General features: G+C 42.5%; 1 protein-coding gene across 15 annotated transcripts in view; it reads right to left on the bottom strand.

The window, feature by feature from the left end:
• The window catches only part of ank1a (ankyrin 1, erythrocytic a), a 413130-nt gene that overhangs the window by 77025 nt on the left and 309940 nt on the right, over nucleotides 1-26165 (bottom strand). For 5 of the 15 annotated variants that reach the window (XM_034170325.1, XM_034170320.1, XM_034170323.1 and 2 more), the window contains 6 exons: nucleotides 10187-10307; nucleotides 9784-9862; nucleotides 7838-7953; nucleotides 7529-7753; nucleotides 2983-3137; nucleotides 2693-2904 (listed from right to left, as the gene is read on the bottom strand). In XM_034170325.1, coding sequence (XP_034026216.1) covers nucleotides 2693-2904; nucleotides 2983-3137; nucleotides 7529-7753; nucleotides 7838-7953; nucleotides 9784-9862; nucleotides 10187-10307 — 908 coding nt within the window. The remainder of the gene's footprint in view (nucleotides 1-2692; nucleotides 2905-2982; nucleotides 3138-7528; nucleotides 7754-7837; nucleotides 7954-9783; nucleotides 9863-10186; nucleotides 10308-26165) is intronic. The other 10 variants (XM_034170336.1, XM_034170328.1, XM_034170322.1 and 7 more) reach the window with 5 other exon arrangements.

Consider the following 26165-nt stretch of genomic DNA (forward strand, 5'->3'; position numbering starts at 1 on the left):
CTGAAACAATTCAAGAACTGGCGTTTGCTGTTGATTCATTATTTCAAAAAAAAAAAAGAAATAAATAAAACTCCTTTGCATAATACAGACAGGAGGTCCCGGGTCTGAGACAGCCTGAGTCCCACTTTTCCAAGGACACTCTTCCTGACTGAACACCCAAAAGAAATTACTTTCAAATGAGAAAGAGACAGTGTGCTAAAAAAGTGATTTTCTCATCTTTGGTGAATATGTATGAGAAGAATCTGAAACTGCTAGTGGCAAGCAAAATACAGGCTGAAAACCTAAGTAGATTGTGTGTTGCAGGCATCATTTTCAAAATGACCAAATATTTAGATAATATAGTTTATCAGTCTGAACATTAAATATCTTGTCTTTGTGGTGTACGAGGTCTATTCCGCCATTTCCTGACAATGAAAATCCGACGAGGGGGCTGGACCACTCCTCACTCAAAGCCTGCTCACAGGTGAATGACGCAACCGACAGGCGTGGAAAAACTCACGCATACGCACGAGGGTTCAAGCTTGTCTGACGCAATCATACGTGATTCAAATCCATATGGTTTTTGAAAAAAATAATAAGGTCGGATACTTTTCTAATAGACGTCGTATTCAATTGAATATAGGATGAAGATGATTTGGAAATCATTGTATTCTGTTTTTATTTACATTTTACACAACGTCCCAACTTCATTGGAATTGGGGTTGTATCCACGTGGGAGCAGACCCCCTCACAGAGGCCAGTGTGCTGCTCCAACCTGCTCATAGAGCAGTACGCGACTGAAGAAAAAACAGGGAGAATCAGCGGTTTCTTCCCTGACGATTGGCGACACGAAGCAATCTGTGACCTCACCACTCAGTGACAATAAACCCTACATACTGTAGTTTAAAACTATAACCCCAACTCTAAGTTGGGACGTTGTGTGAAATGTAAATAAAAACAGAATACAATGATTTGTAAATCCTCTTCAACCTATATTCAATTGAAAACACCACAAAGACAAGATATTTAATGTTCAAACTGATGAACTTTATTGTTTTGTGCAAATATTTGCTCATTTTGAAATGGATGCCTGCAACACATTTCAAAAAAGCTGGGACAAAAGACTGGGAAAGTTGATGAATGCTCAAAGAACACCTGTTTGGAACATTCCACAGGTGAACAGTTAAAATGGAAACAGGTGAGTGTCATGATTGGGTATAAAAGGAGCATCCCCAAAAGGCTCAGCCATTCACAAGCAAAGATGGAGCATGGATCACTACTGGGTTCAGGAACAGTTCAGAAAACCACTGTCAGTTAACACAGTTCATCGCGACATCTACAAGTGCAAGTTAAAACTCTACCATGCAAAGCGAAAGCCATACATCAATAACATCCAGAAACGCCGCTGCCTTCTCTGGGCCTGAGCTCACTTGAAATGGACAGACACAAAGTGGAAAAGTGTGCTGTGGTCTGATCAGTCCACATTTTAAATTGTTTTTGGAAATCATGGATGTTGTGTCTTCCGGACAAAAGAGGAAAAAGACCATCCAGATTGTTACCAGCGCAAAGTTCAAAAGCCAGCATCTGTGATGGTATGGGGGTGTGTTAGTGCCCATGGCATGTGCAACTTACACATCTGTGATGGCACCATCAATGCTGAAAGGTACATCCAGGTTTTGGAGCAACACATGCTGTCATCTAAGCAACGTCTTTTTCAGGGACGTCCCTGCTTATTTCAGCAAGACAATGCCAAGCCACATTCTGCACGTTACAACAGCGTGGCTTCATAGTAAAAGAGTGCGGGTACTAGACTGGCCTGCCTGCAGTCCAGACCTGTAGCCATTGAAAATGTGCGGTGCATTATGAAGTGCAAAATACGACAACGGAGACCCTGGACTGTTGAAGAATTGAAGTTGCACATCAAGCAAAAATGGGAAAGAATTCCACCTACAAATCTTCAACAATTAGTGTCCTCAGTTCCCAAATGCTTATAAAGTGTTGTTAGAAGGAAAGGTGATGTAACACAGTGGTAAACATACCACTGTCCCAGCTTTTTTGAAACGCGTTGCAGGGATCCATTTCAAAATGAGCAAATATTTGCACAAAAACAATAAAGTCTATCAGTCTGAACATTAAATATCTTGTCTTTGTGGTGTATTCAACTGAATATAGGTTGAAGAGGATTTGCAAATCATTGTATTCTGTTTTTATGGACATTTTACACAACGCCCCAACTTCATTGGAATTGGGGTTGTAATAAGACACCTTTCTGTACATGAATGAAGGTCCTAGTCCCTTGGACGATAAGCACATCTCTTTTGTTTCTTTCTCTTGGCTAAACCAAGAATGCAAAACATTCACCAACAAAATCCTTGAAGTAATTTTGATTAATTCTATCAAGATAAATGAACCTTAAAAATAGTAAATAGAGTCGTTCTAGTGTTTGCCGATAACATTTAAGAAAATAAATTGACTAAATGAGCTCACGTGTGTATGAAGGTGCAGTGTGCACGCACTGGATAAATTGCAAAGCAAACATTGAGGATTCCCAACCCCCCCACCCCATCAAAACTTGGTATGTGTTAATAAACAGGTACAATGAGGTCAATCAGTACATCCACCAAGCTCTTTCTTTTCTCCCCACGTAACACAGACATTAATGGCTCTGTCTTCTTTCTCCTTCCTCCTCCTCCTCCTCATCGCTCCATCTCACCTGCAGCCCCAGACGGACTCGTTTGGTGACTGCTGTCTCAGGAAATGTGGCCTGGACCATTGGCACCAACTTGCTTGTGAGCGAACCCCCTTCTGGACCAATGAGGTCACTCTCTTGCTGGACTCGTGAGACGACAGCAAAGTAAAGGGGGAAGTCAGTGGAGATGATTCGTCGAATTCGCTTCTTCCCAAGCTCCTCTTGACTTTCTAGGTCTGAGGAGATCATAGCAGGTCACATACTCTGGTAGTGTCCCCTCACACTGAGATAACGTTACACAGTCAAAGTCATACCCTCATCCATCCCGTTGAGGATCGTTTCTAACACTTCGTCACCATATCGATTACGATGCTCCTTCCAGACGGAGCCGTTCTCGCTCCGTAGCACCACCAACTCCCGATCTCCCCGACCCAGAGCAGCGAAGTGAGGGATCTCCACAATCACCGGTCTGCCATGAAAATGAATGAATGAATGAATGAATGAACAAAAACACACAAGCAAATGCACATCATTTGTGTGATCGGGTTTCAAAACAAGATGAAATCTATCTATCTATCTATCTATATATATATATATATATACACACACAGTGAGGAAAATAAGTATTTGAACACACTGCAATTTTGCAAGTTCTCCCACTTAGAAATCATGGAGGAGTCTGAAATTTTCATCTTAGGTGTATGTCCACTGTGAGAGACATAATCTAAAAAAAAAAAAAATCCGGAAATCACAATGTATGATTTTTTAATAATTTATTTGTATGTTACTGCTGCAAATAAGTATTCGATCCCCTACCAACCAGCAAGAATTCTGGCTCTCACAGACCTGTTAATTTTTTTTTTAAGAAGCCCTCTTATTCTGTGTTGTGTGGGCCGCCAGAAGAGGAGGTACTGCTGGCCCACCACCAGAGGGCGCCCTGCCTGAAGTGCGGGCTTCAGGCACGAGAGGGCGCTGCCGCCACGGACACAGCCGGGGGTGACAGCTGTCACTCATTATCTCTTGACAGCTGTCACCCATCTACACTACATCATCTCACTCCATAAAGACCGGACGTCATCTCCACCTCGTTGCCGAGATATCATCTACCTGTGAAGGTAATTCTCTGCTGTATCTAAAACTGTGTCATAGTCTGAACTCTTTTGCAGCCGTTTTCCTGTGGTGTGCCTTATCTGCTGGATTGGCGTTTGGTGTGAACAGCGACGGCTTCGCTTCACACGCAAACCAGATAAGTGGTTTACCAGGAGCTGCACGAGTGTGTGATTAGAGGTGGAGGTGACTTTCCACCTTCTGACTGTTTTTGTTACTGGATGTGCACACACCCACATCTCACTGTTTGTGCTCCTCGCCAGCAGTACCAGATCCGACAGTCGGGGACGGTGATCACCTGGGAATTCGGGACTTGGCGGCTTCAGTATTCACCAGGTTCTGTGGCGGTGGAAATCGTGTGGTCCCGGCTCTTCTCAGGACAGACGTCTTCTATCCTCGAGCCTGCCCACACGTCACCTTGGTGTATTGACTGCTATCAGATTCTGTGATTGTCTGTATAATCGTTGTGCACATTCACAACATTAAATTGTTACCTTTTGGCTCATCTATTGACCATTCATTTGCGCCCCCTGTTGTGGGTCCGTGTCACTACACTTTCACCAACAATTCTGCATGCTTTACCTGTATTAATTGCACCTGTTTGAACTTGTTACCTGTATAAAAGACACCTGTTCACACACTCAATTAACCACACTCCAACCTGTCCACCACAGCCAAGACCAAAGAGCTGTCTAAGGACACCAGGGACAAAACTGTAGACCTGCACAAGGCTGGGATGGACTACAGGACAACAGGCAAGCAGCTTGGTAGAAGACAACAACTGTTATGATTATTTATTAGAAAGTGAAAGAAACACAAGATGACTGTCAATCTCTCTCGGTCTGGGATTCCATGAAAAATCTCACTTTGAGGGGTAAGGATGATTCTGAGAAAGCTCAGAACTACACAGGAGGACCTGGTCAATGACCTGAAGAGAGCTGGGACCATAGTCACAAATATTACATTAGTAACACATGATGCTGTCATGGTTTAAAATCCTGCAGGGCAGCAAGGTCCCCCTGCTCAAGCCAGCACATGTCCAGGCCCGTTTGAAGTTCACCAGTGACCATCTGGATAGAATAGAGCTTTTTGGAATCAACTCCACTTACCATGTTTAGAGGATAAGAACAACTCCAAGAAAACCATCCCAACCGTGAAGCATGGGGGTGGAAATATCATACTCTGGGGGTGCTCTTCTGCAAAGTGGACAGGACGACTGCACCGTATTGAAGGGAGGATGGATGGGGTCATGTATTGCAAGATTTTGGCAAACAACCTCCTTCCCTCAGTAAGAGCTTTGAAGATGGGTCATGGCTGGGTCTTCCAGCATGACACTGACCCCAAACACATAGCCAGGGCAACTAAGGAGGGGCTCCGTAAGAAGCATTTCAAGGTCCTGGAGTGGCTTGGCCAGTCTCCAGACCTGAACTCAATAGAAAATCTTTGGAGGGAGCTGAAACTCCAAACCTGAAAGATCTAGAGAAGAACTGTATGGAGGAGTGGACCAAAATCCTTGCTGCAGTGTGTGCAAACCTGGTGAAAAACTACAGGAAACATTTGACCTCTATAATTGCAAACAAAGGCTACTGTACCAAATATTAACACTGATTTTCACAGGTGTTCAAATACTTATTTGCAGCAGTAACATACAAATAAATTATTTTAAAAAAAATCATACATTGTGATTTCCGGATTTTTATTTTTTTAGATTATGTCTCTCACAGTGGACGTGCGCATAAGATGAAAATTTCAGACCCCTCCATGATTTCAAAGTGGGAGAAATTGCAAAGTTGCAGGGTGTTCAAATACTTATTTTCCTCACTGTATATATATGATTTTTTTATGTACAGACTGAACAGACAAACTGTATAGTGAGGAGACTAAGGTTTACACCCATTCTTACAGATTATTGTCATAGTTTTCTCAATGCACATATTGTACACAAAATAAGAAGACTGTACAATGATCAATACATTTATGGCAATTTTTCATGTCTTGAACTGTTCCATAGCTCCTCCATCGGTTTTGCAACTACAATCACCGATTTCTTTTCTTTTTTTATCTGGATACGTTGAAGGACTAGGTCCATGGGACATTTTGAGGGTGCTGGAGAGTACGTGAAGGAGATTAGAGTGTACATACACGTTATACAGCACCAAAGTGAACTCCCATGTTTTGTAACTGTAGGACATTTTATGAAGAGCAAGGATTCTACTTGCACTTGGGGGACAAACTAAAGCCTAGTTTACACATAGACGGTTTTGTCGGCAGGCAGTACATAGACCGAAGTTCGCGGTAGTTCTGGCTGTTTTCGTGGTGGAAAGGGGCGGAGCATTTCGCCGGCATTTTGGCCGCCGTACTATCCGCAAATACGCGGATAAAACGCCGCTAAATCTGCCGAATAAAGCAGCGTTTTGATGCCGTAGCATCCGGCACACGTCAGGCAACGGGGGTTAATACCCAGTTCTACTCCTTTACAATCGCAGGTTAAGACGCGCGTGAGAACGGCGGTGTTCTGCCGCCGCCGATAATGCCCTGTGTACCTTTGGATTTATCCAGGCAAATCCTGCATTACTCCAGGAACCTTTGCATATAGGCACCGCCCCCAGAGTATAATAGGCTGAAGCAGCAGGAATACATGCCTCTGTCACTGCAGGGTGAGGGAGATCATCCTCAGCCTTTTATTCTCCTTCCTTTTACCCTCCTCAACGGTTGCGTGCTCTCCGTCTCCACCACAGGGCTACCCTCTGCTTCTGAACCAGACCTCTTGGTAAGTCCTTGCCGCTGCCAATTTTTTTTAGGAGCATACTGGAGCTTCTCTGCAAAAATATCTGGAGCTGGCCGCGAGTGAGAGGCCTGCATGCAGCGCGCTAGCGTTTTTATACTGACTGCCGCCTATCAGCCGTTTGGAACGCCGTTAACCGGGAGGTGGCGTTTAGAACGGCGTACTGTCCACTAGCGCTGCTGTTTTGTCTGCCTCTGTTGCCGGTTAAAATGCCCTTGAGGACGCCGATGTGGGCTCTATCGCCGTTTTACACGCCGTTAATTAGGGATACAACGCCGGCCGCCAATTACGGCGGTGTAAACTGCGGCACTACAGGAAGGGGCAGGATGAAACGGCGATTAAAAAGTATCAAACGCCGATGTTCGTGTTGTCTCCGTCGTCACGCGAATTCTCCGGTAGCGCTCCCAGAATTATTCGACATGTTGAATAATTTTTTCGACGATTCCCGGTAAAGCCGGAACTAAGCCACGCCCCCTAGTGCCGGCGTTAACAACGGCGTGTGATCCTTTAGACGGCCAAAAACTCTTCCAGGACGCTTCCGGGAGCTCTTACCGTCTATGTGTAAACAGGGCTTAAATGTAATACTTTGCCAAACCGACTCAGTTAATATTCCTTTAAGGCATCCTGCCATCTGGAGTCACCAATCCAGTCAACGGCTGCACAGAACACAATAAGTCATCTAGGAATGTACAGCATATCTTTTAAGATGTTAAAGCAAAGCAATAAACTCAATTAAATACAAAAGCAATTTTTTAAACTCTGGGTTTAGACACGACACTGATAGTGTCACCCTCAATAGTAAAGAATTCTATCAAAGACAAAAATTACTGTACAGAAATTGGAACCACACACACGCTCGCGCGCAAAATCAGTGACAATGTTAAAGTGACACCACATTAATCAATACTTGTGAGTGTTTTCTTCAGCATATTTCAGTGAAACAAAAAAATTTTCTGATGCTTCCTCACCCCAAAAACTGCATGCCGGCTGGACCAAGAGAGATGATTCGACTAGCCAACCCCTCTCCCTCCACCAGTGGAGGAGGGCTGGTCAGCTTTTGCGGCTTCACCAGACGGCACGTGATGCGTGTGGGTGCCGCACAGGTCCGTGGGGGTATGATGACACGCAGACCATTGTGTCGGCTGCCTCGCATTGAGCCGCCCCGAGCATCCACCATAAAACTGACCAGGAACCTGTTTTTGGAAAATAATCACAATCACCTTCTGGTTGAGATATCACTGTAATCTGAATTACACTGGATTGTTAATTGTGCTGACCCTGTATGTATGGGGCTGGCGACCGGGCTGACATTGTCCGACGTCTCAGTTGCCGGGCTGCTAGGAATTAGTGAGTCATCATCATACTCTTTTGGCAGTGGAAGTGGAGTGTGCTGCTACAAAACAGAAAGAGCACATTGTTGTTCTGGCACAATGCTTTCCACATTCATACTCACTCATCTTCACCGCTCAGTCCAATTAAGGGTTGCGGGGGGCTGGAGGCTATCCCAGCAGTTATAGAGCAAGGTGGGATTGGACAGGACGTCAGTCTGTTCACAGTCTGGCCACATATAGACAAACAAACACACACACCTACGGACAATCTAAAGTTTCCAATCCACCAAACCTGCATGTATTTGGATGTGGGAGGAAGCCGGAGCACCCGGAGAGAACCCATGCAAACTACAAGGAGAACACGCAAACTCCACACAGAAAGGCCACAGGTGGGAATCGAACCCCTGACCTTCTCGCTGTGAGGCAACAGTGCTAACCACTAAGCCACCGTGCTGCCCGCTTTCCACATTCATTATTTACATTATTTGAATATAGAAGGAGGGGCCATTATGTAAAATTATGGCTATTTCTTCAGTTTTACCATTTCCAATGAAAATTCAAACAGCATAGAGTTGCTTTTATAAGTTTACACCCAACCATCATGGACATGAATGTTATGGCAGCATTGGGTTTTCAGTGTTTCTTTGAACTCTTCTTTTTTTTAGGGCATAATGAATGTGAAACATTCTGTATAGTTTTAATAGGAACCCACAAAACTAATTTAGTGCAAAAATTTTATTCTATTTTACTTATTTTCTGAACTCAACACAGGACCAAAATTTATATATATATATATATATATATATATATATATATATATATATATATATATATATATATATATATATATATATATATATATATATATATATATATATATATATATATATATATATATATATAGCAGTTACTGGATTGGCCAACACACAGTACACAGGGGATGTTCAAGAATCTTAGTACAGATCTGAAAAAGCAGGTCACAGATTTACTAATGCAGGGGACTATACTCTGAAGTTTGACATTACAGACCCCTGCCAGGACTGGAGAACACGTGGGTGAAGACATCAGGCAGCAGGATCAGGCACAGATGTGGTTTTTAATTAAGCATCTGTGTTTTACATAGAGAAGGTTTAAAAAAAAAAAAAAAAAGACCTCAAAGTTCAGCTGCAATCTGCCAGAAGGCACATCTGAGATGTAAGCCTAGATTTAATGTTTTGGTCAAAGAAAACCCTCCTCTGTACCACTTCATCATGAAGCTGTATAACTTGGGGACACAAAATGCAAAACATGCACCATGCACAATTTCTCCAATCACAGCCACAGAAGCCTGTAACTTCTTCTGGGCTGTCTGGGTGTCTTGGAGGCTTTCCTCACTCTGCTCCTTCTTGCACAGTCACTCAGTTTTTAAGAACTGTCTACTCCACACAGATTTACCATAGAGTGCCATACTGTTTGTATTTCTTCATAACTGATGTAAATAAAGTCAAGACATTCAGTGACTTGGAAATGTTCATGTATCCATCCCCTGACTTGTCTGAAGAAAACTGGCAATAAAACTGATTATTTACAGGTATTATACAAAAGGGGCTGATTACTTATGCAACCCATTACTTTGGCTTTTATATTTTTAATTAATTTACATCACGTTGTACAGATTTACTTTCAGTTTGAGTCTAAGGAAGATAATTTTATAAATTTTTATATTGAGAAGCCTGATCTACTTTTTGTATCTGAAATGCCATAAACAAATTAAAATGCATGAAATACCAAGGGGCTGAATACTTTTGCAAACCACTGTAGAAAATGACCGAATGAATGAATGAATGAAAATTTGCTGTGTTTGATGTAGGTGGAAGGTTGTACATTGTTCAGTGTCTCAGTCTGCAGGGTACCTGATCGAGCTGGTGTTCTCTCAGGATGACTGTCTCTGGAGAAACGCGAGGGATTCTGGGAATGGCTGGTGAGTAGTTTCTGTTGTATGAAAAAAAGGAAAAAGTCAGATTGCTGCAAATCTTCTACATCTCTGCTCCTCCCAAGTACTCATCCCTGACAATGGTCTCCACCCAGGTGCCAACAAGGTCCAAGAGGGTGGTGGATTTAATCGTAATCACAAACAGAATGTGCACCTCTGCTCAAAATAATGTTTAACCATCAGCTGATGGTTGCAATAATGGCTGACACCCTCTTGAACCTGTGCAGCGTGTTTGGAGAGCGCTGATCTATGGTGTGTCCCCTTCTGGCTTGTTACTACTATCAGCTCAACTCTCCCCCTGCTTTCCAGCCCAGCCCCCTTACGCTGTGCCCAGCCCTCTCTCGTACTCCAGTGATTTCTTGGGGGAGAGGAAATCGTCATCATGGTCTTTCATGTCATCCATCTTCATGTACCTGGCCCCTTCTGTCCCCAAGAGCTCCTCTCCTTCAGAGAACAACATGCCAAAGAGAGCGAACAGACCATGGTCAGGTTGTGGAAACAGCAAAAGAGAAAGAGAGAAATGACAGGGTGGTTAACTGGTGGTTAAAGGGTGAGACATTACGACAACTGAGGATGTACAGAAATGGTGAGTTAACACTTGGACTAGTAAGATGAAACATTCAGCGACGGTGCCCCATATATTGAACTTGTCACTTCTTGTCAGTCGTATAAACCTAATTTGAATCCAATTACATTTTTTCCGTGAATCTGATTGGTTAATCGTGTGAGATTTCAGATCATAAACTATTGTGTGGATGGTGGCAAAATATTAAAACCGTTTCACATTTCACATGTTACTCTGCCCCCTGACCGCTTTGCTGTTCAGGTGTCAACAATGACGCTGTCACTTGAGACCGACAGAAACTAGTGCAGCGACAACGATCCCGAAATGCGTGGATTTAATGGATTTAAGTGGATTCACTGATGGATTTAACTCAATGCAGCTGACGAGATGGAGAAATCTGTGGATCTGCTCACAGAATTTCCAGTTTGGCATGAAGACGCTGTTGAGACAGTAAGCTTTGACGAGCCGACCACACCCTATCAAAATGATTGGCTGATTGAATTACTCACAGAAAAATAAACCGTGCAAACGATGGAATTGGATTAGAATGGGAATAACCCACTTGAGTCTGATGATTTGCGGAGGTTCATTCTGGATTCAGTGGTGGGCACCGCTCACCAAAAAGTTAGCTTCGATAACAGATAATCGGCTAACTGAAAAGTTATCTTTTATAAAGCTAAACCGATAAACCACCCAAAAATTTATCGGAAGCTACAGCTAACCGATAACTTCCAGTATTGTCTCCGGTACACTTGCAACTACACTCAACAAAAATATAAACGCAACACTTTTGGTTTTGCTCCCATTTTGTACGAGATGAACTCAAAAGATCTAAAACTTTTTCCACATACACAATATCACCATTTCTCTCAAATATTGTTCACAAACCAGTCTAAATCTGTGATAGTGAGCACTTCTCCTTTGCTGAGATAATCCATCCCACCTCACAGGTGTGCCATATCAAGATGCTGATTAGGCACCATGATTAGTGCACAGGTGTGCCTTAGACTGTCCACAATAAAAGGCCACTCTGAAAGGTGCAGTTTTATCACACAGCACAATGCCACAGATGTCGCAAGATTTGAGGGAGCGTGCAATTGGCATGCTGACAGCAGGAATGTCAACCAGAGCTGTTGCTCGTGTATTGAATGTTCATTTCTCTACCATAAGCCATCTCCAAAGGCGTTTCAGAGAATTTGGCAGTACATCCAACCAGCCTCACAACCGCAGACCACGTGTAACCACACCAGTCCAGGACCTCCACATCCAACATGTTCACCTCCAAGATCGTCTGAGACCAGCCACTCGGACAGCTGCTGAACAATCGGTTTGCATAACCAAAGAATTTCTGCACAAACTGTCAGAAACCATCTCAGGGAGCTCATCTGCATGCTCGTCGTCCTCATCGGGGTCTCGACCTGACTCCAGTTCGTCGTCGTAACCGACTTGAGTGGGCAAATGCTCACATTCGCTGGTGTTTGGCACGTTGGAGAGGTGTTCTCTTCACGGATGATGCGAAGGAGATGTGTTGCACTGCATGAGGCAAATGGTGGTCACACCAGATACTGACTGGTATCCCCCCCCCAATAAAACAAAACTGCACCTTTCAGAGTGGCCTTTTATTGTGGGCAGTCTAAGGCACACCTGTGCACTAATCATGGTGTCTAATCAGCATCTTGATATGGCACACCTGTGAGGTGGGATGGATTATCTCAGCAAAGGAGAAGTGCTCACTATCACAGATTAGACTGGTTTGTGAACAATATTTGAGGGAAATGGTGATATTGTGTATGTGGAAAAAGTTTTAGATCTTTGAGTTCATCTCATACAAAATGGGAGCAAAACCAAAAGTGTTGCGTTTATATTTTTGTTGAGTATACTAACAAGCTGATTTTGAGTTTTAACACCACGATCGCTTCTGGTAGCATCAAAGGCGACCACAGACCCAAACAATGAACCAGCACTTGTCTTTGTGCGCCCTGCCCACAGCTGGAAGCTCCAGTTTATTACATATTTTGCAGCAGTGAAGGAGTTGAGAGGAGCACTCCACTCAATAACAGCGTCGCCATGAGGCAGAGGTCTTGGAAAATTAAGCAGTGCTGACTTATGGTTTTGAGTTATAAATAAAATTAATACCGATAGAATAACTCCACTAATGTCAATTCTGTCATTTGTACAAAGTTAAAATATAACATATATCTTTTAATGTTAAATAATGCACTAATTCTGAAGTTTTGTAACAAACACAGACAGATGCCAAAGGGATTATGGGTAAAATGTGCCTCCGCTAAAACTGATTGGTTGACTCATTCATTCTATGTAAAAACCAACACGTTAATGTGAGGTGTATGTTTGTGTTTACATATAAATGTGCTTTTGTAAAATATGCCTTTTTTATTTGTTAAAAAAGGCATTTACAAAACAAAGCCAAGTTGTAATTAGACAACTGTCTGATATAACCGGTGTCAAAATAAATAGAACACTGCCATCTACTGGTGCCCAGACGCTCACTACTTAGGGCGAATACTGCCATGAACACTACTGGCCAGTAGATGGCAGTAGAGACCCTGGAAACTTGCCAAAACAAAATTCCAGGTAATCTGTGTCTGCTACGTTTAAGATGCGTGGAGCTTAATAAACGCAAAGTGAATTTCAGACATCTTACATATATTACTCTGGAACAATGATGACAGACAGTGTTTGACATAAGCAGGACTCTAAAGAGCAAACAGGAATCGAATGCAGTGATTCCAATTGAAAATAAAGGAGAAGCAACCTGGGCTGCTTCTGGCATTTTTACATAAAACAAACATAATAACAATGTCTATAAACCCAGAAATATATTCACGAGAGTTTTAGGCACAATATACAAAGGGTTTAATGCTGTTGTCTGGGTGGAGCCTGATCAGAGCGTCTCAAATGCATTTCTTCTGTCATGAATGTACTGAGATTACCCATAATGCACCTGGACACAGCATGTCCACACTAAAACCTTCAAAATTAGTGCATTACTTTAAAACATATATCTGACATTTTCACTTCATAAAACTTCAGACGTGACGTTAATTTAAATAACTTGTCTGAAATTAGTTTGGTTGAAATTTTAACCATAAGTTAAAACTGTATGCCTCTGGATGACTTGGGTGATATTTACCGTTGGGTATCGCAAACTGGTTCTTTTTGAGTATTGTTAAGAAATTATTTGATCCACTGACATCAATAGCCTTTGTGGTTAACGATTCCCTAATCAGTTCTTCAGAGTGGCTGTTGTTTTTGAGGGTGTTTGTTGAGAAAATGATAATTTTTCTTCGTTGATTACAGAGCCTGTAGTGGAGCCGTTTCTGCAGCGCAACTGCACTGTGAAGCGTGAACCAATGAAGCAATGCTTCGATCCACTGGCTTGTTGGTTCTTTGATTTGCTGTTCTTCAGAAGCGATAAGTCCGCTTCTTAACCCCTCTCAAGGCCATTCAAATATTGTGAGTCACTTCTGTGTGTATTAAAGTCACTAACTGGAACTCCTGTTTTGTTGTAGTCAAGAAACGAGAATCGTCCTCATTCCGTTGGCACAGCTCCAAACGCTGCACGGCTCTGCCGAGACAGAGTCCGGTAAGAATTAATAACTTCAAAATGAATTGGCGTTTTAAATAAAATGACACCTCTTTCCAAACGCTGTAATACAGACAAGAAACTACAATAGACTAAAATGTTTTTTTCCTCCCAGAATGAGACGTCCTACTTTCTTTATAAATTAAAGCCTGACGAGCATCACAGCCAGCTGTAAGAGCTCAGCTCAGACTTATAGAAAGACATTCATGCCAATAATGTTTGAAAGGAAATTCTTTTGACAAAACTACAGATTTTGTTTATTTCTATTTATGTCCAGAGATCAAGGATCCATCATGTAGAGTTTATTATGTCCAGAGTTTAAGGATCCAGTAACCAATTTCATATTTATTTACTTTAAGACTCAATAAAATGTTGTTCAATTTCAATTCAATTTCAATTTAATCAGCTTATAACGCGCCAAATCACAACGAAAGCCATCTCAAGGTGCCTCACACAGAAAAGGTCAACATATAAAATTAAAATAAATAAATAAAAATTTAAAAATTCAAATACATAACTAAAAACAAAAGTAAAAGAAAAAACAGTCCTGCTTCAATGGATACAGGCACAACCCCCATCCGTTACACAATGGTACAGAGAAACATTTAGAGTTTTTCCAATGGAACGCTTAAGTGCACTTTTGAAAGGCAGCTCAGACACCTTCTATAAAATATGGCAACCGCTCTTGGATCATTTCCCTCAGGACCTAACTGATACACTCTGCAAAGGTGGCTCAAATTTTGTCTTTAAACACAATTAATAACTGCTCTGTTACAGTTGGGCGATTGGAGAATAAAAATAACAATAACCAAAATTTTACTCACTCACTCTGACCGACTTTTTAACCAATTCTTAATTCCATGACAAATCGCCCAGCTCCTGGCTGTGTATTTTCTTGACATCTTGGCTCACATGCAGACTCTGTATTCATTGTATTAGTTAGTTTCACACTGACTATGCTGTGCTGGATTGCCCTTTTTGTTAAAAGACAATAAATAAATAAAAAAAAGAAAGAAGAAAAAACAGATAAAAAATAAAAACTATTCATAATAAATAGAATAAAAATAGGTTTTAAGTCTTGACTTAAAAATATCCATGGACTCCGGCTGCCTCACGGTCGCAGGAAGACCGTTCCACAGAGCGGGTGAATGATAAAAAAAAGCTCTTTGACCCCCTGACATAGAAAACCTGTAAAGCCTACTTTTAGTACACAAAAAATGTTGTTTGTGCATTTATTGATGATGTAATGACAGCCATCTCCCCAGTGCCTTTACCTGACATGCAGCCCCATATCATCAATGACAGTGGAAATTTACATGTTCTCTTCAGGCAGTCATCTTTATGAATCTCATTGGAACGGCACCAAACAAAAGTTCCAGCATTATCACCTTGCCCAATGCAGATTCGAGATTCATCACTGAATATGACTTTCATCCAGTCATCCACAGTCCACGATTGCTTTTCCTTAGCCCATTGTAACCTTGTTTTTTTCTGTTTAGGTGTTAATGATGGCTTTCGTTTAGCTTTTCTGTATGTAAATCCCATTTCCTTTAGGCGGTTTCTTACAGTTCGGTCACAGACGTTGACTCCAGTTTCCTCCCATTCGTTCCTCATTTGTTTTGTTGTGCATTTTCGATTTTTGAGACATACTGCTTTAAGTTTTCTGTCTTGACGCTTTGATGTCTTCCTTGGTCTACCAGTATGTTTGCCTTTAACAACCTTCCCATGTTGTTTGTATTTGGTCCAGAGTTTAGACACAGCTGACTGTGAACAACCAACATCTTTTGCAACATTGCATGATGATTTACCCTCTTTTAAGAGTTTGATAATCCTCTCCTTTGTTTCAATTGACATCTCTTGTGTTGGAGCCATGATTCATGTCAGTCCACTTGGTGCAACAGCTCTCCAAGGTGTGTTCACTCCTTTTTAGATGCAGACTAACGAGCAGATCTGATATGATGCAGGTGTTAGTTTTGGGGATGAAAATTTACAGGGTGATTCCATAATTTTTTCCTCAGAATTGAGTGATTCCATATTTTTTTCCTCTGCTTGGTCTAAAAAAGTAACCGTTACTGACTGCTACAATCTTTTTTTCCTGATTTCTTATAGTGTTTCTTAAAGCCAGAAAGTTGCCATTTGAAATGACTTTAGTTTTGTGTCATGTCTGTGATCTGCTTTTTTTCTACAAAATTAAACAACTGAATGAACATCCTCCGAGGCCGGTGATTCCATAATTATTGCCAGGGGTTGTAGTATGGGGTCAAAAGAAATTAGGTTTTTTCTTTTTCCTGTGAGCAGTTCTCCTTTCTCTGCAGAGGATAGAGCATTTTCTTCTGAAACTAGCTCTCCTCTGTTTGCAGAGGATAGAACTGCCCATCTACTACACTCAAATCTTTGATGTCAGACTTTATAAATGTTAGCGGTCTAAAAATTATCAGACCAAAAGTTATCTGAAGATAATTAGTCCACTGATGGTTTTCAAAATTATCTGAAAAGCTAATCCGATAATGAAAACATCAGCTTCGATAATTAGTGGATTAGCGGAACTGTGCCCACCACTGACTGGATTACGCTCACAAATATCTGTTTTACCTGCTCAGCTAACACGTCGCCGGTAAAACTCAATTTGCAACAGTAAAATCCAGCATGAACGTCTGCAAATCATCAGACACAACAGGGTTATTCCCTAAATACAAGTAGAAACAGTCTCCTATAAGTAGGTATTGTGTTTTTCACATAAACTGCAATCAGGAAGCATTGCATAAAGTGATTTATAAAAAAAAAACAAAACTGTTTGAATGCAGATGCAAATTACAATTACATCAGTGTCAGACACACTACTCCGCAAATAAGAATGGTTTCCCCTCTAGACTCACAAAACAATGTGTATTTTAATGAATGTTGAGGGATCATTCCATGTCAAATCAACAGAGGTCTCCTGACTGACCACCTTGGATTTACTTCACACTTCATGTGAATTTTGTCACTGTGCCCAACAACTATTGAACAAAATTTATGGCTTGTTTTTACTTTCTTTTCTGAGATGTGGTTGTTTAAATAAAAAGGAATTGTGGCCCCAATAAAACAGTGTTGCTGAAAAACTTCAAAGTTCCATAAGTCAGTACTTGTGAACTACGAGGTCTGTCCAAAAGGTATTGGACCTTTGGCTGGGAAAAAAAACTGGCTTACCTTGTTGGGAAAGTGTAGGAACACGGACCCACAACAGGGGGCGCAAATGAACGGACAATGGAGTAAGTCAAAATAACAAGCTTTACTGTTGTGAATGTGCACAACGAATACAACCAATCACAGCAATGGACAACAGTCAATTCACAAAAGTGTCGTGTGGGCAGGCTCGAAGATAGGAGACGCCTCTCCAAGGTAAGACCGGAACCACACGGCTTCCTCCGCCACAGGACCCCGGGAATACTGGAGCCGCCAAGTCCCGAACTCCCAGGTGGCCACTGCCTCCGCGTGTCGGACCTGGTACTGCTGGCGAGGAACAAAGGACAGTTAGATGGGGGCGCGTCTGCACCCAGGACTCCGAACAGCAGGGAAGTTACCTCCACCTCTCGTTGGAACAGTAATCCACAAACTAAGCACAAATCCAAAAAGATACACTCCGTAGCTTTGATACGTTACCTCTCTGGTAGAAACGATATCTCGGCGATGAGGTGGAGATGCCGTCCTGCTGATATACCCCAGTGATAATTGCCGTCAGCTGTCTCAGGTGATGGGTGACAGCTGTTACCGAGGCTGCTCCTGTGGGGCGGCGGCGCCCTCTGGTGCCTGGAGCCCGCACTCCAGGCAGGGCGCCCTCTGGTGGTGGTGGGCCAGCAGTACCTCCTCTTCAGCGGCCCACACAACATACCTGGAGCGTTGGAAACCTAATCACCCTCGAAGTAGTCTCCTTGGGACTCCACACACTTCTCCCAGCGGTGTCGCCACTGTTGGAAGCATTCCAAGAAAGCCTCTTTTGGAATGGAGTGCAGCTCCGCCGTCGTTGCAGCCATAATGTCCTCTCTTGTCTCAAATCGCGTTCCTTTTAATGGTATTTTAAGTTTTGGGAAGAGCCAGAAGTCGCAAGGGGCCATGTCAGGAGAGTAAGGCACCTGTTGAACCACCGGAGTCAGGTTTTTCATCAAATAAGTCTGAATTAAATGAGAGGAATGAGCTGGAGCATTGTCGTGGTGGATGCGCCAATTTCCTATGGCCCACAACTCCCGTCTTTTGCGCCGCACACCATCACGTAGACGACGGAGGACATCCCTGTCCTTTGTTATTGTTTGACCCTGTGGTACGTACTCGTGGTGTACCACACCATGGGAGTAAAAAAAAACAGTCAGCATCACCTTAATGTTGCTGCGCATTTGGCGTGCCTTCTTCGGTCTTGGCGACGTGGAATGCTTCCACTGTGACGACTGGAATTTGGTTTCCGGGTTGTACCCGTACACCCAGGACTCATCATCGGTGATTATGGTGTCCATAAAGCTGGGATCAGTTTGAATGGAGTCAAGCATGTCCTGTGAGACTTCAACACGACGTTGCTTTTGCTCCACCGTCAGCAACTTTGGCACGAACTTCACCGCCACTCGTTTCATGCCCAAATCTTCTGTCACGATGGAATGTGCCGAAGTCCTGCTAATGTCCACCTCTTCTGCAATTTCTTGGACAGTCACATGACGATCCAGCATAACCACAGCGTGCACTTTGGAAATGATCTCGTCATTTCGGCATGTTGAAGGCCGACCGGAGCGCGGTGCGTTCTCCACCATTACGCGGCCGTCTTTAAACCGGTTATACCACTCCTTAATCCGTGTGGTGTTCATAGCTTCATCTCCGAAAGCCGTCTGGATTTTCCGAATCGTTTCCACCTAGCTGTCGCCCAGTTTGTAGCAGAATTTAATGCAATAGCGCTGCTCCAAGCGTTCGGCCATTTTCCTCACAAAAAAAAAAATCCGACGAGGGGGGGTGGAGCACTCAGGCGTGCTCACAGGTGAATGGCGCAACCGACAGGTGTGAAAAAACTCATGCATGCGCACGAAGGTTCAAGCTTGGCTGATGCAATCACACGTGATTCAAATCCATATAGTTTTTGAAAAAATAAAAAGGTCCGTTAGTTTTTGGACATACCTCGTATTTATGCTACATGCTTGGAATTTGCAGGGATCGTTCTCTATAATCATGTCATGTTCACTCTGAAACATGTAAGGCTACTTGCAAAGACAGTACTATATTTTCTGGACTATGTGTCACTGTTTTTTTGGACTAGTTTGGGAGGTACTGCAACTTATATAAATGGAAAAATACTGCATTGTCATTTCTGGCGACCAAATGACACCTGTCTAAATACGTGTAGACAGGTACAAGTTGCTCCTGTATATTGAATGAGGTACTGTAATTCACTATGGAGCAGAAGGTTGAAGGTAAGGCCCCATTAATCCTCTGGAGTCTTGGCTATTTTTGGGCATTTATGACTACTTTTGGTTTTACCTTCATAATTTACCTTACAAAAATGTTTACCTGGCCTTGTTTGGTGTCATTTTTTTCCACAACCTCACCTGTGTGACTTTACAGTTTTTCTTTCATTCTGACATACTCCATTAAAACAGTGACTCTAAAGTCACCCCCAAACCTATAATTCGAATCAGAAAAAGTTACGTTTTTTTTAAACTCTGAAAACCAGAAATATGTTAAACGAACCATTTTTATAACGTAGAATGCAAATATAAATTGTAAATTTCAAAATACACAAAGTTATATACAACAATCCACATTAAAATGCAGGAAATGTTTCAGGCGTTTTTTGTGGCTATTTACTTGCAATAAGATGCCACACAAGTTATATTTGTGCCACTCAGAAAAAGCAATTCCTATCCAATGCACATCAGAAACCCAAAAAGTTGTAGATATTCCATCTCAATATCCATGTGTATTTTTCCCTAAGTCAATGTTTTTGTAGCATTTTTACTGGTGTTGGTACAGACTGTCCTGACTATGTTAGTGGACAAAAAAAAAAATAGAAAAAGGTGTTTTGGACTTGGGGGGTGGGGGGCAGAGAGAAGACAGACTTGATGTGCTGTTCCAGACAGTTGATTATTTTGACGCACTAAATAAATAAAATAACTACACTACACAGTAACCACACATGCTAAAACACTCCACCACACACACTAAAAACACACTCCAAGCATGGCAAATACCACACAACTTTCAAAACTGATTGCCGTTTGCTTTTTGCCCCACACAAAACCACACTTTTCCTTTCTCAGCAAGCAAATTACGTGGATTGGGGATCATTGTTTATTTGGTAATATACACTCAACAAAATATAAACGCAACACTTTTGGTTTTGCTCCCATTTTGTATGAGATGAACTCAGAGAAATTGGCAGTACATCCAACCAGCCTCACAACCTCAGACCACGTGTAACCACACCAGCCCAGGACCTCCACATCCAGCATGTTCACCTCCAAGATCGTCTGAGACCAGCCACTCAGACAGCTGCTGAAACAATCGGTTTGCATAACCAAAGAATTTCTGCACAAACTGTCAGAAACCGTCTCAGGGAATCTCATCTGCATGCTCGTCGTCCTCATCGGGGTCTCGACCTGACTCCAGTTCGTCGTCGTAACCGACTTGAGTGGGCAAATGCTCACATTCGCTGGCGTTTGGCACGTTGGAGAGGTGTTCTCTTCACGGATGAATCCCGGTTCACACTGTTCAGGGCAGATGGCAGACAGCGTGTGGCGTCGTGTGGGTGAGCGGTTTTCTGATGTCAATGTTGTGGATCGAGTGGCCCATGGTGGCGGTGGGGTTATGGTACGGGCAGGCGTCTGTTATGGACGAAGAACACAGGTGCATTTTATTGATGGCATTTTGAATGCACAGAGATACTGTGACGAGATCCTGAGGCCCATTGTTGTGCCATAGATCCAAGAACATCACCTCATGTTGCAGCAGGATAATGCACGGCCCCATGTTGCAAGGATCTGTACACAATTCTTGGAAGCTGAAAATGTCCCAGTTCTTGCATGGCCGGCATACTCACCGGACATGTCACCCATTGAGCATGTTTGGGACGCTCTGGACCGGCATATACGACAACGTGTACCAGTTCCTGCCAATATCCAGCAACTTCGCACAGCCATTGAAGAGGAGTGGACCAACATTCCACAGGCCACAATTGACAACCTGATCAACTCTATGCGAAGGAGATGTGTTGCACTGCATGAGGCAAATGGTGGTCACACCAGATACTGACTGGTATCCCCCCCAATAAAACAAAACTGCACCTTTCAGAGTGGCCTTTTATTGTGGGCAGTCTAAGGCACACCTGTGCACTAATCATGGTGTCTAATCAGCATCTTGATATGGCACACCTGTGAGGTGGGATGGATTATCTCAGCAAAGGAGAAGTGCTCACTATCACAGATTTAGACTGGTTTGTGAACAATATTTGAGGGAAATGGTGATATTGTGTATGTGGAAAAAGTTTTAGATCTCTGAGTTCATCTCATACAAAATGGGAGCAAAACCAAAAGTGTTGCGTTTATATTTTTGTTGAGTGTAATTTACATCAGTGATAAAGAAACATTTGCCTTTTTTTTTTTTTTTTTTTACTTGTTTGGTGTCACAGACAGACAGAAAAAAGTTCCGTTCACAAAACGAGCGCGCGCAGCGCGCACACACACACACACACACACACACACACACACACACACACACACACACACACACACACACACACACACACACACACACACACACACACACAACGAGGGGGTCTGTGGGTGGTCATCAAAACCGATGTGGACTTGGTGATCTTGATTGCTTAGCTCCTGAGTTTTCCACCAATGGTCAACACCCCTCACTCTTGCTGCAGTTGAGGGAGTCGTATTTCATTCCAGCCCTCTCACTCCTCCAGCTGCATGAGGAAATGAGTCATTTTTGCTGCGGGTGTCTGCAAAATGTGCAGTGAATATGAGAATTTATCCCCAAAACTCATGTAAATTTTTAATCATAAGTCAAGTTATACATGGCCTATTAACAAAATTTAAAAAGTGCTGTGGAATTCCACACATTCAACAGACATTCAACAGACACTCAGAGTGGAGTGGACTGTCTGCTTAATTAGTTCATGTAACTTTTATGCGGTGGTGCGTCAATCGACTCCAGAGGGTTAAGCTGCACGACAACCAAAGCAAACAAGAAGAAGAAGCTCTGAATGAAAGAAATGTCCTTTGTCTGAGAAGAACAAGTAAATTTAATAAATCAAGCTCTCAAACTTAAAGACCATGCTGTAGAATAAAAGAGGGAACGTACCTTTCTTACAACTTGGTACGCCACTGTTTTGGACAGTGTTGAGGCAGCAAGAACAGCAATGGTAGGACAGCTAAGTGAAGATAGTAAGGTAAGGCTATTATATTTTACAAACATTTAATTACAACCCCAATTCCAATGAAGTTGGGACATTGTGTAAAATGTAAATAAAAACAGAATACAATGATTTGCAAATCCTCTTCAACCTATATTCAATTGAATACACCACAAAGACAAGATATTTAATGTTCAAACTGATAAACTCTATTGTTTTTGTGCAAATATTTGCTCATTTTGAAACGGATGCCTGCAACGCATTTCAAAAACGCTGGGACAGTGGTATGTTTACCACTGTGTTACATCACTTTTCCTTCTGACAACACTTGGATGGCAGCATGTGTTTTGCCCCAAAACCTGGATGTACCTTTCAGCATTGTTGGTGCCATCACAGATGTGTCAGTTGTCCATGCCATGGGCACTAACACACCCTCATACCATCACAGATGCTGGCTTTTGAACTCTGTGCTGGTAACAATCTAGATGGTCTTTTTCCTCTTTTGTCTGGAGGACACGATGTCCATGATTTCCAAAAACAATTTAAAATGTGGACTCATCAGACCACAGCACACTTTTCCACTTTGCCTCTGTCCATTTCAAATGAGCTTGGGCCCAGAAAGGCGGCGGTGTTTCTGGATGTTGTTGATGTATGGCTTTCGCTTTGCATGGTAGAGTTTTAACTTGCATTTGTAGATGTAGCAACAAACTGTGTTAACTGACAATGGTTTTCTGAAGTGTTCCTGAGCCTACACGGTAAGGGCCATGTCCCACTGGGGAGAGGATTAATTGCGCATGAATTGAGTATACAAAACTCGGACGTTGTCATCCGCAACAAAAATGCCCAAAAATGACAAATGTCCCAGTATGAATTATCAGAATCAGAATCAGAAGAAGTTTATTGCCATTGCCAGTGAACAGGATTCACAGACTAGGAATTTGCTTCGGTACAATGGTGCAACATTAAGAAGAGATAAAATGCTAAGATAAAATATAACATATGTGTCAAAATAAGATAAAATATAAGATAAAAAAAAGAAATATGAAATATGAAAGGCTGTGTGCAACAGAAAAACAGAGAAACAGAAAAAACAGTGCAGTGGGAGGAGTGCAATTAAAAACCAAAGTACATTGTCTAAAGTAACCCGTGATAAAATGATAAAGTGACAGAGTTAAGCTTAAGGTGACTGAGTTATGAGGTGTTCATGAGTCTAACGGCAGAGGGGAAGAAACTGTTCTTATGGCGGGAGGTTCTGGTCCGGATGGACCGTAGCCTCCTGCCCGAGGGGAGTGGTTTGAACAGACCGTGTGCAGGGTGAGAAGGGTCAGCTGTGATCCGACCTGCTCGGCCCAGAGTCCTGGAGACGTGCAGGTCGTGGAGAGATGGAAGGCTACAGCCGATCACCTTCTCAGCAGAGGCCACAATGCGCTGCAGTCTGTGTCTGTCCCTGGCTGTGGCCCCGGCGTACCACACCGTGATGGAGGAGCAGAGGATGGACTCGATGATGGCCGTGTAGAACTGCACCATAAGCTGGGCAGGCAGCTTGGCCTTCTTCAGCTGCTGCAGGAAGTACATTCTCTGCTGGGCTTTCTTGATGAGAGAGCTGATGGTTGACTCCCACTTGAGGTCCTGGGTGATGGTGGTGCCAAGGAAGCGGTGACAGACCACAGTGGTGATGGGGCTGTTGGTGAGGGCGAGGGATGGTGGGGGGGCTGTGGCTTTCCTGAAGTCCACGATCATCTCCACTGTTTTCTGGGCGTTGAGCTCCAAGTTGTTGCTGCTGCACCAGGTTATGGATATATTAATAATGTATAGCAAATATGAACAATCACGGTTGTATAACGCATGTAGTGAGGAAACGGATCCGACGCATTGAGCTTATCACGGCAGTATTACGGGTGTATTATGAATGCATCGCGCACGTGTTGTGCATGCACGGCATCTGCATTGTGGTCATAAATGAAGCGCACTTTCTCCTTTCAGCGTCACTATTCACACCAACAATACATCCTCTGGAGCATTTGTGGTGACGTAAACGGATCGCATCAGAGCGCAGCTCGACTGAACGATTATAAGACGTTAAATCTGTTATAAACACAGGAATAAATACTGTAACAGCTGCAGACAAGAAGGAAAAAACACACAACTGTTTTTCAGCCTTGACAATGTAAACAAGTCAAATAATGACCTTTTTAGACGGCTCAAAATGCACGCACAAACGGCTCCAGCTGCAGCTTTGATTCAGGAAGTGATTAGAGCCATTTTCAAAGGCAGAATAAACGATAATCCGCCACAAAATAATTATTTTATATAAGCAACATCCAGCGCAGAGCGCATGGCAGCCGGTAGAACAAAGAACGGCGTCCAGCTGTGAACACAGCGCATCTGATTTGCATCCGCCGCAAATAAGATGCAAAGCAGACGTAATAAAAACGCTTTATTCGTGGCCAATCTGTATGCAGTCGCTACAACTTATTTTAGTTTGTGATGTGGACATGATGGGCATGCAAAATATCCGTTTTACACACTGTCCCAGTCCGCTGCCAAGCCGCAAATCACTGTTAGTTGCGGATATCAGCAGATGACAGCAAATATACAGCGCATAGATTATGTACTGTGTATGTATTGAGTATGTAAGGCGGATGTCATCCACAGCCAAAATTTTGTGCAGCTCAAAAATCCAGTCAATGGAAAAAATGTGCCTCTGCGGATAATTGCAGATGTGTGCGGGTGTCAGCCGACTCATACAAGCATGTTTCACGCATATTGCGGCTGTTAAGCAAATATGAGCCAATTTTGTGCGCAATCCATACACAAATCCTCCTCCAGTGGGACAGCGCCCTAAGATCCTTTACACAATGACGTTGGTTTTTAATGCAGTGCTGCCTGAGGGATTGAAGGTCACGGGCATTCAATGTTGGTTTTCAGCCTTGCCGCTTACATGTAGAAAGTTGTCCAGATGCTCTGAATCTTCTGATTATATTATGGACTGTAGATGATAGAATCCCTAAATTCCTTGAACATTGAGAAACATTGTTCTTAAACTGTTGAACTATTGTTTTCATGCAGTTGTTTAAAAAGTGGTGATCCTCACCCCATCTTTGCTTGTGAATGGCTGAGACTTTTGGTGATGCTCCTTTTATAGCCAGTCATGGCACTCAACTGTTTCCAATTAGCTAATCTTTGAGCATTCATCAACTTTCCCAGTCTTTTGTTGCCTCGTCCCAACTTTTTTGAAACATGCTGCAGGCAACCAAATTCACAATGAGCAAATATTTGCACAAAACAATAAAGTTTATCAGTTTGAACATTAAAAAACTTGTCTTTCTGGTGTATTCAATTGAAAATAGGTTGAAGAGGATTTTCAAATCATTGTATTCTGTTTTTATTTACATTTTACACAATGTCCCAACTTCATTGTAATTGGGGTTGTACACTGCATGTTTATCTCATCTATGATTGTATGTTCACTGGTGACAAGAAACAGTTCTTCAGTTTTATGCCTTGTATAGTAACACTAATTAGCTTATTCGCTTCTGCTCTCTAACAAAGTGTTTGTTATAAATAATGTACAGAGTTTTCAAACAACAAATGTTTAATTACACTACATGTTTATCTCCTTTAACCACCTATCACTGTCTATTCAATGGTGACAAGAATGAGTTTACTTTAATTTTGTGCCTTAAACAAAAACATTAATTAGGTCATGAACTTCTGCTTGCTAACAGTGTTTACATTATAAATAAATAATAA

Source organism: Thalassophryne amazonica, chromosome 5 (assembly GCF_902500255.1).
Source record: "Thalassophryne amazonica chromosome 5, fThaAma1.1, whole genome shotgun sequence".
In the NCBI taxonomy this organism is placed as follows: Eukaryota; Metazoa; Chordata; class Actinopteri; order Batrachoidiformes; family Batrachoididae; genus Thalassophryne; species Thalassophryne amazonica.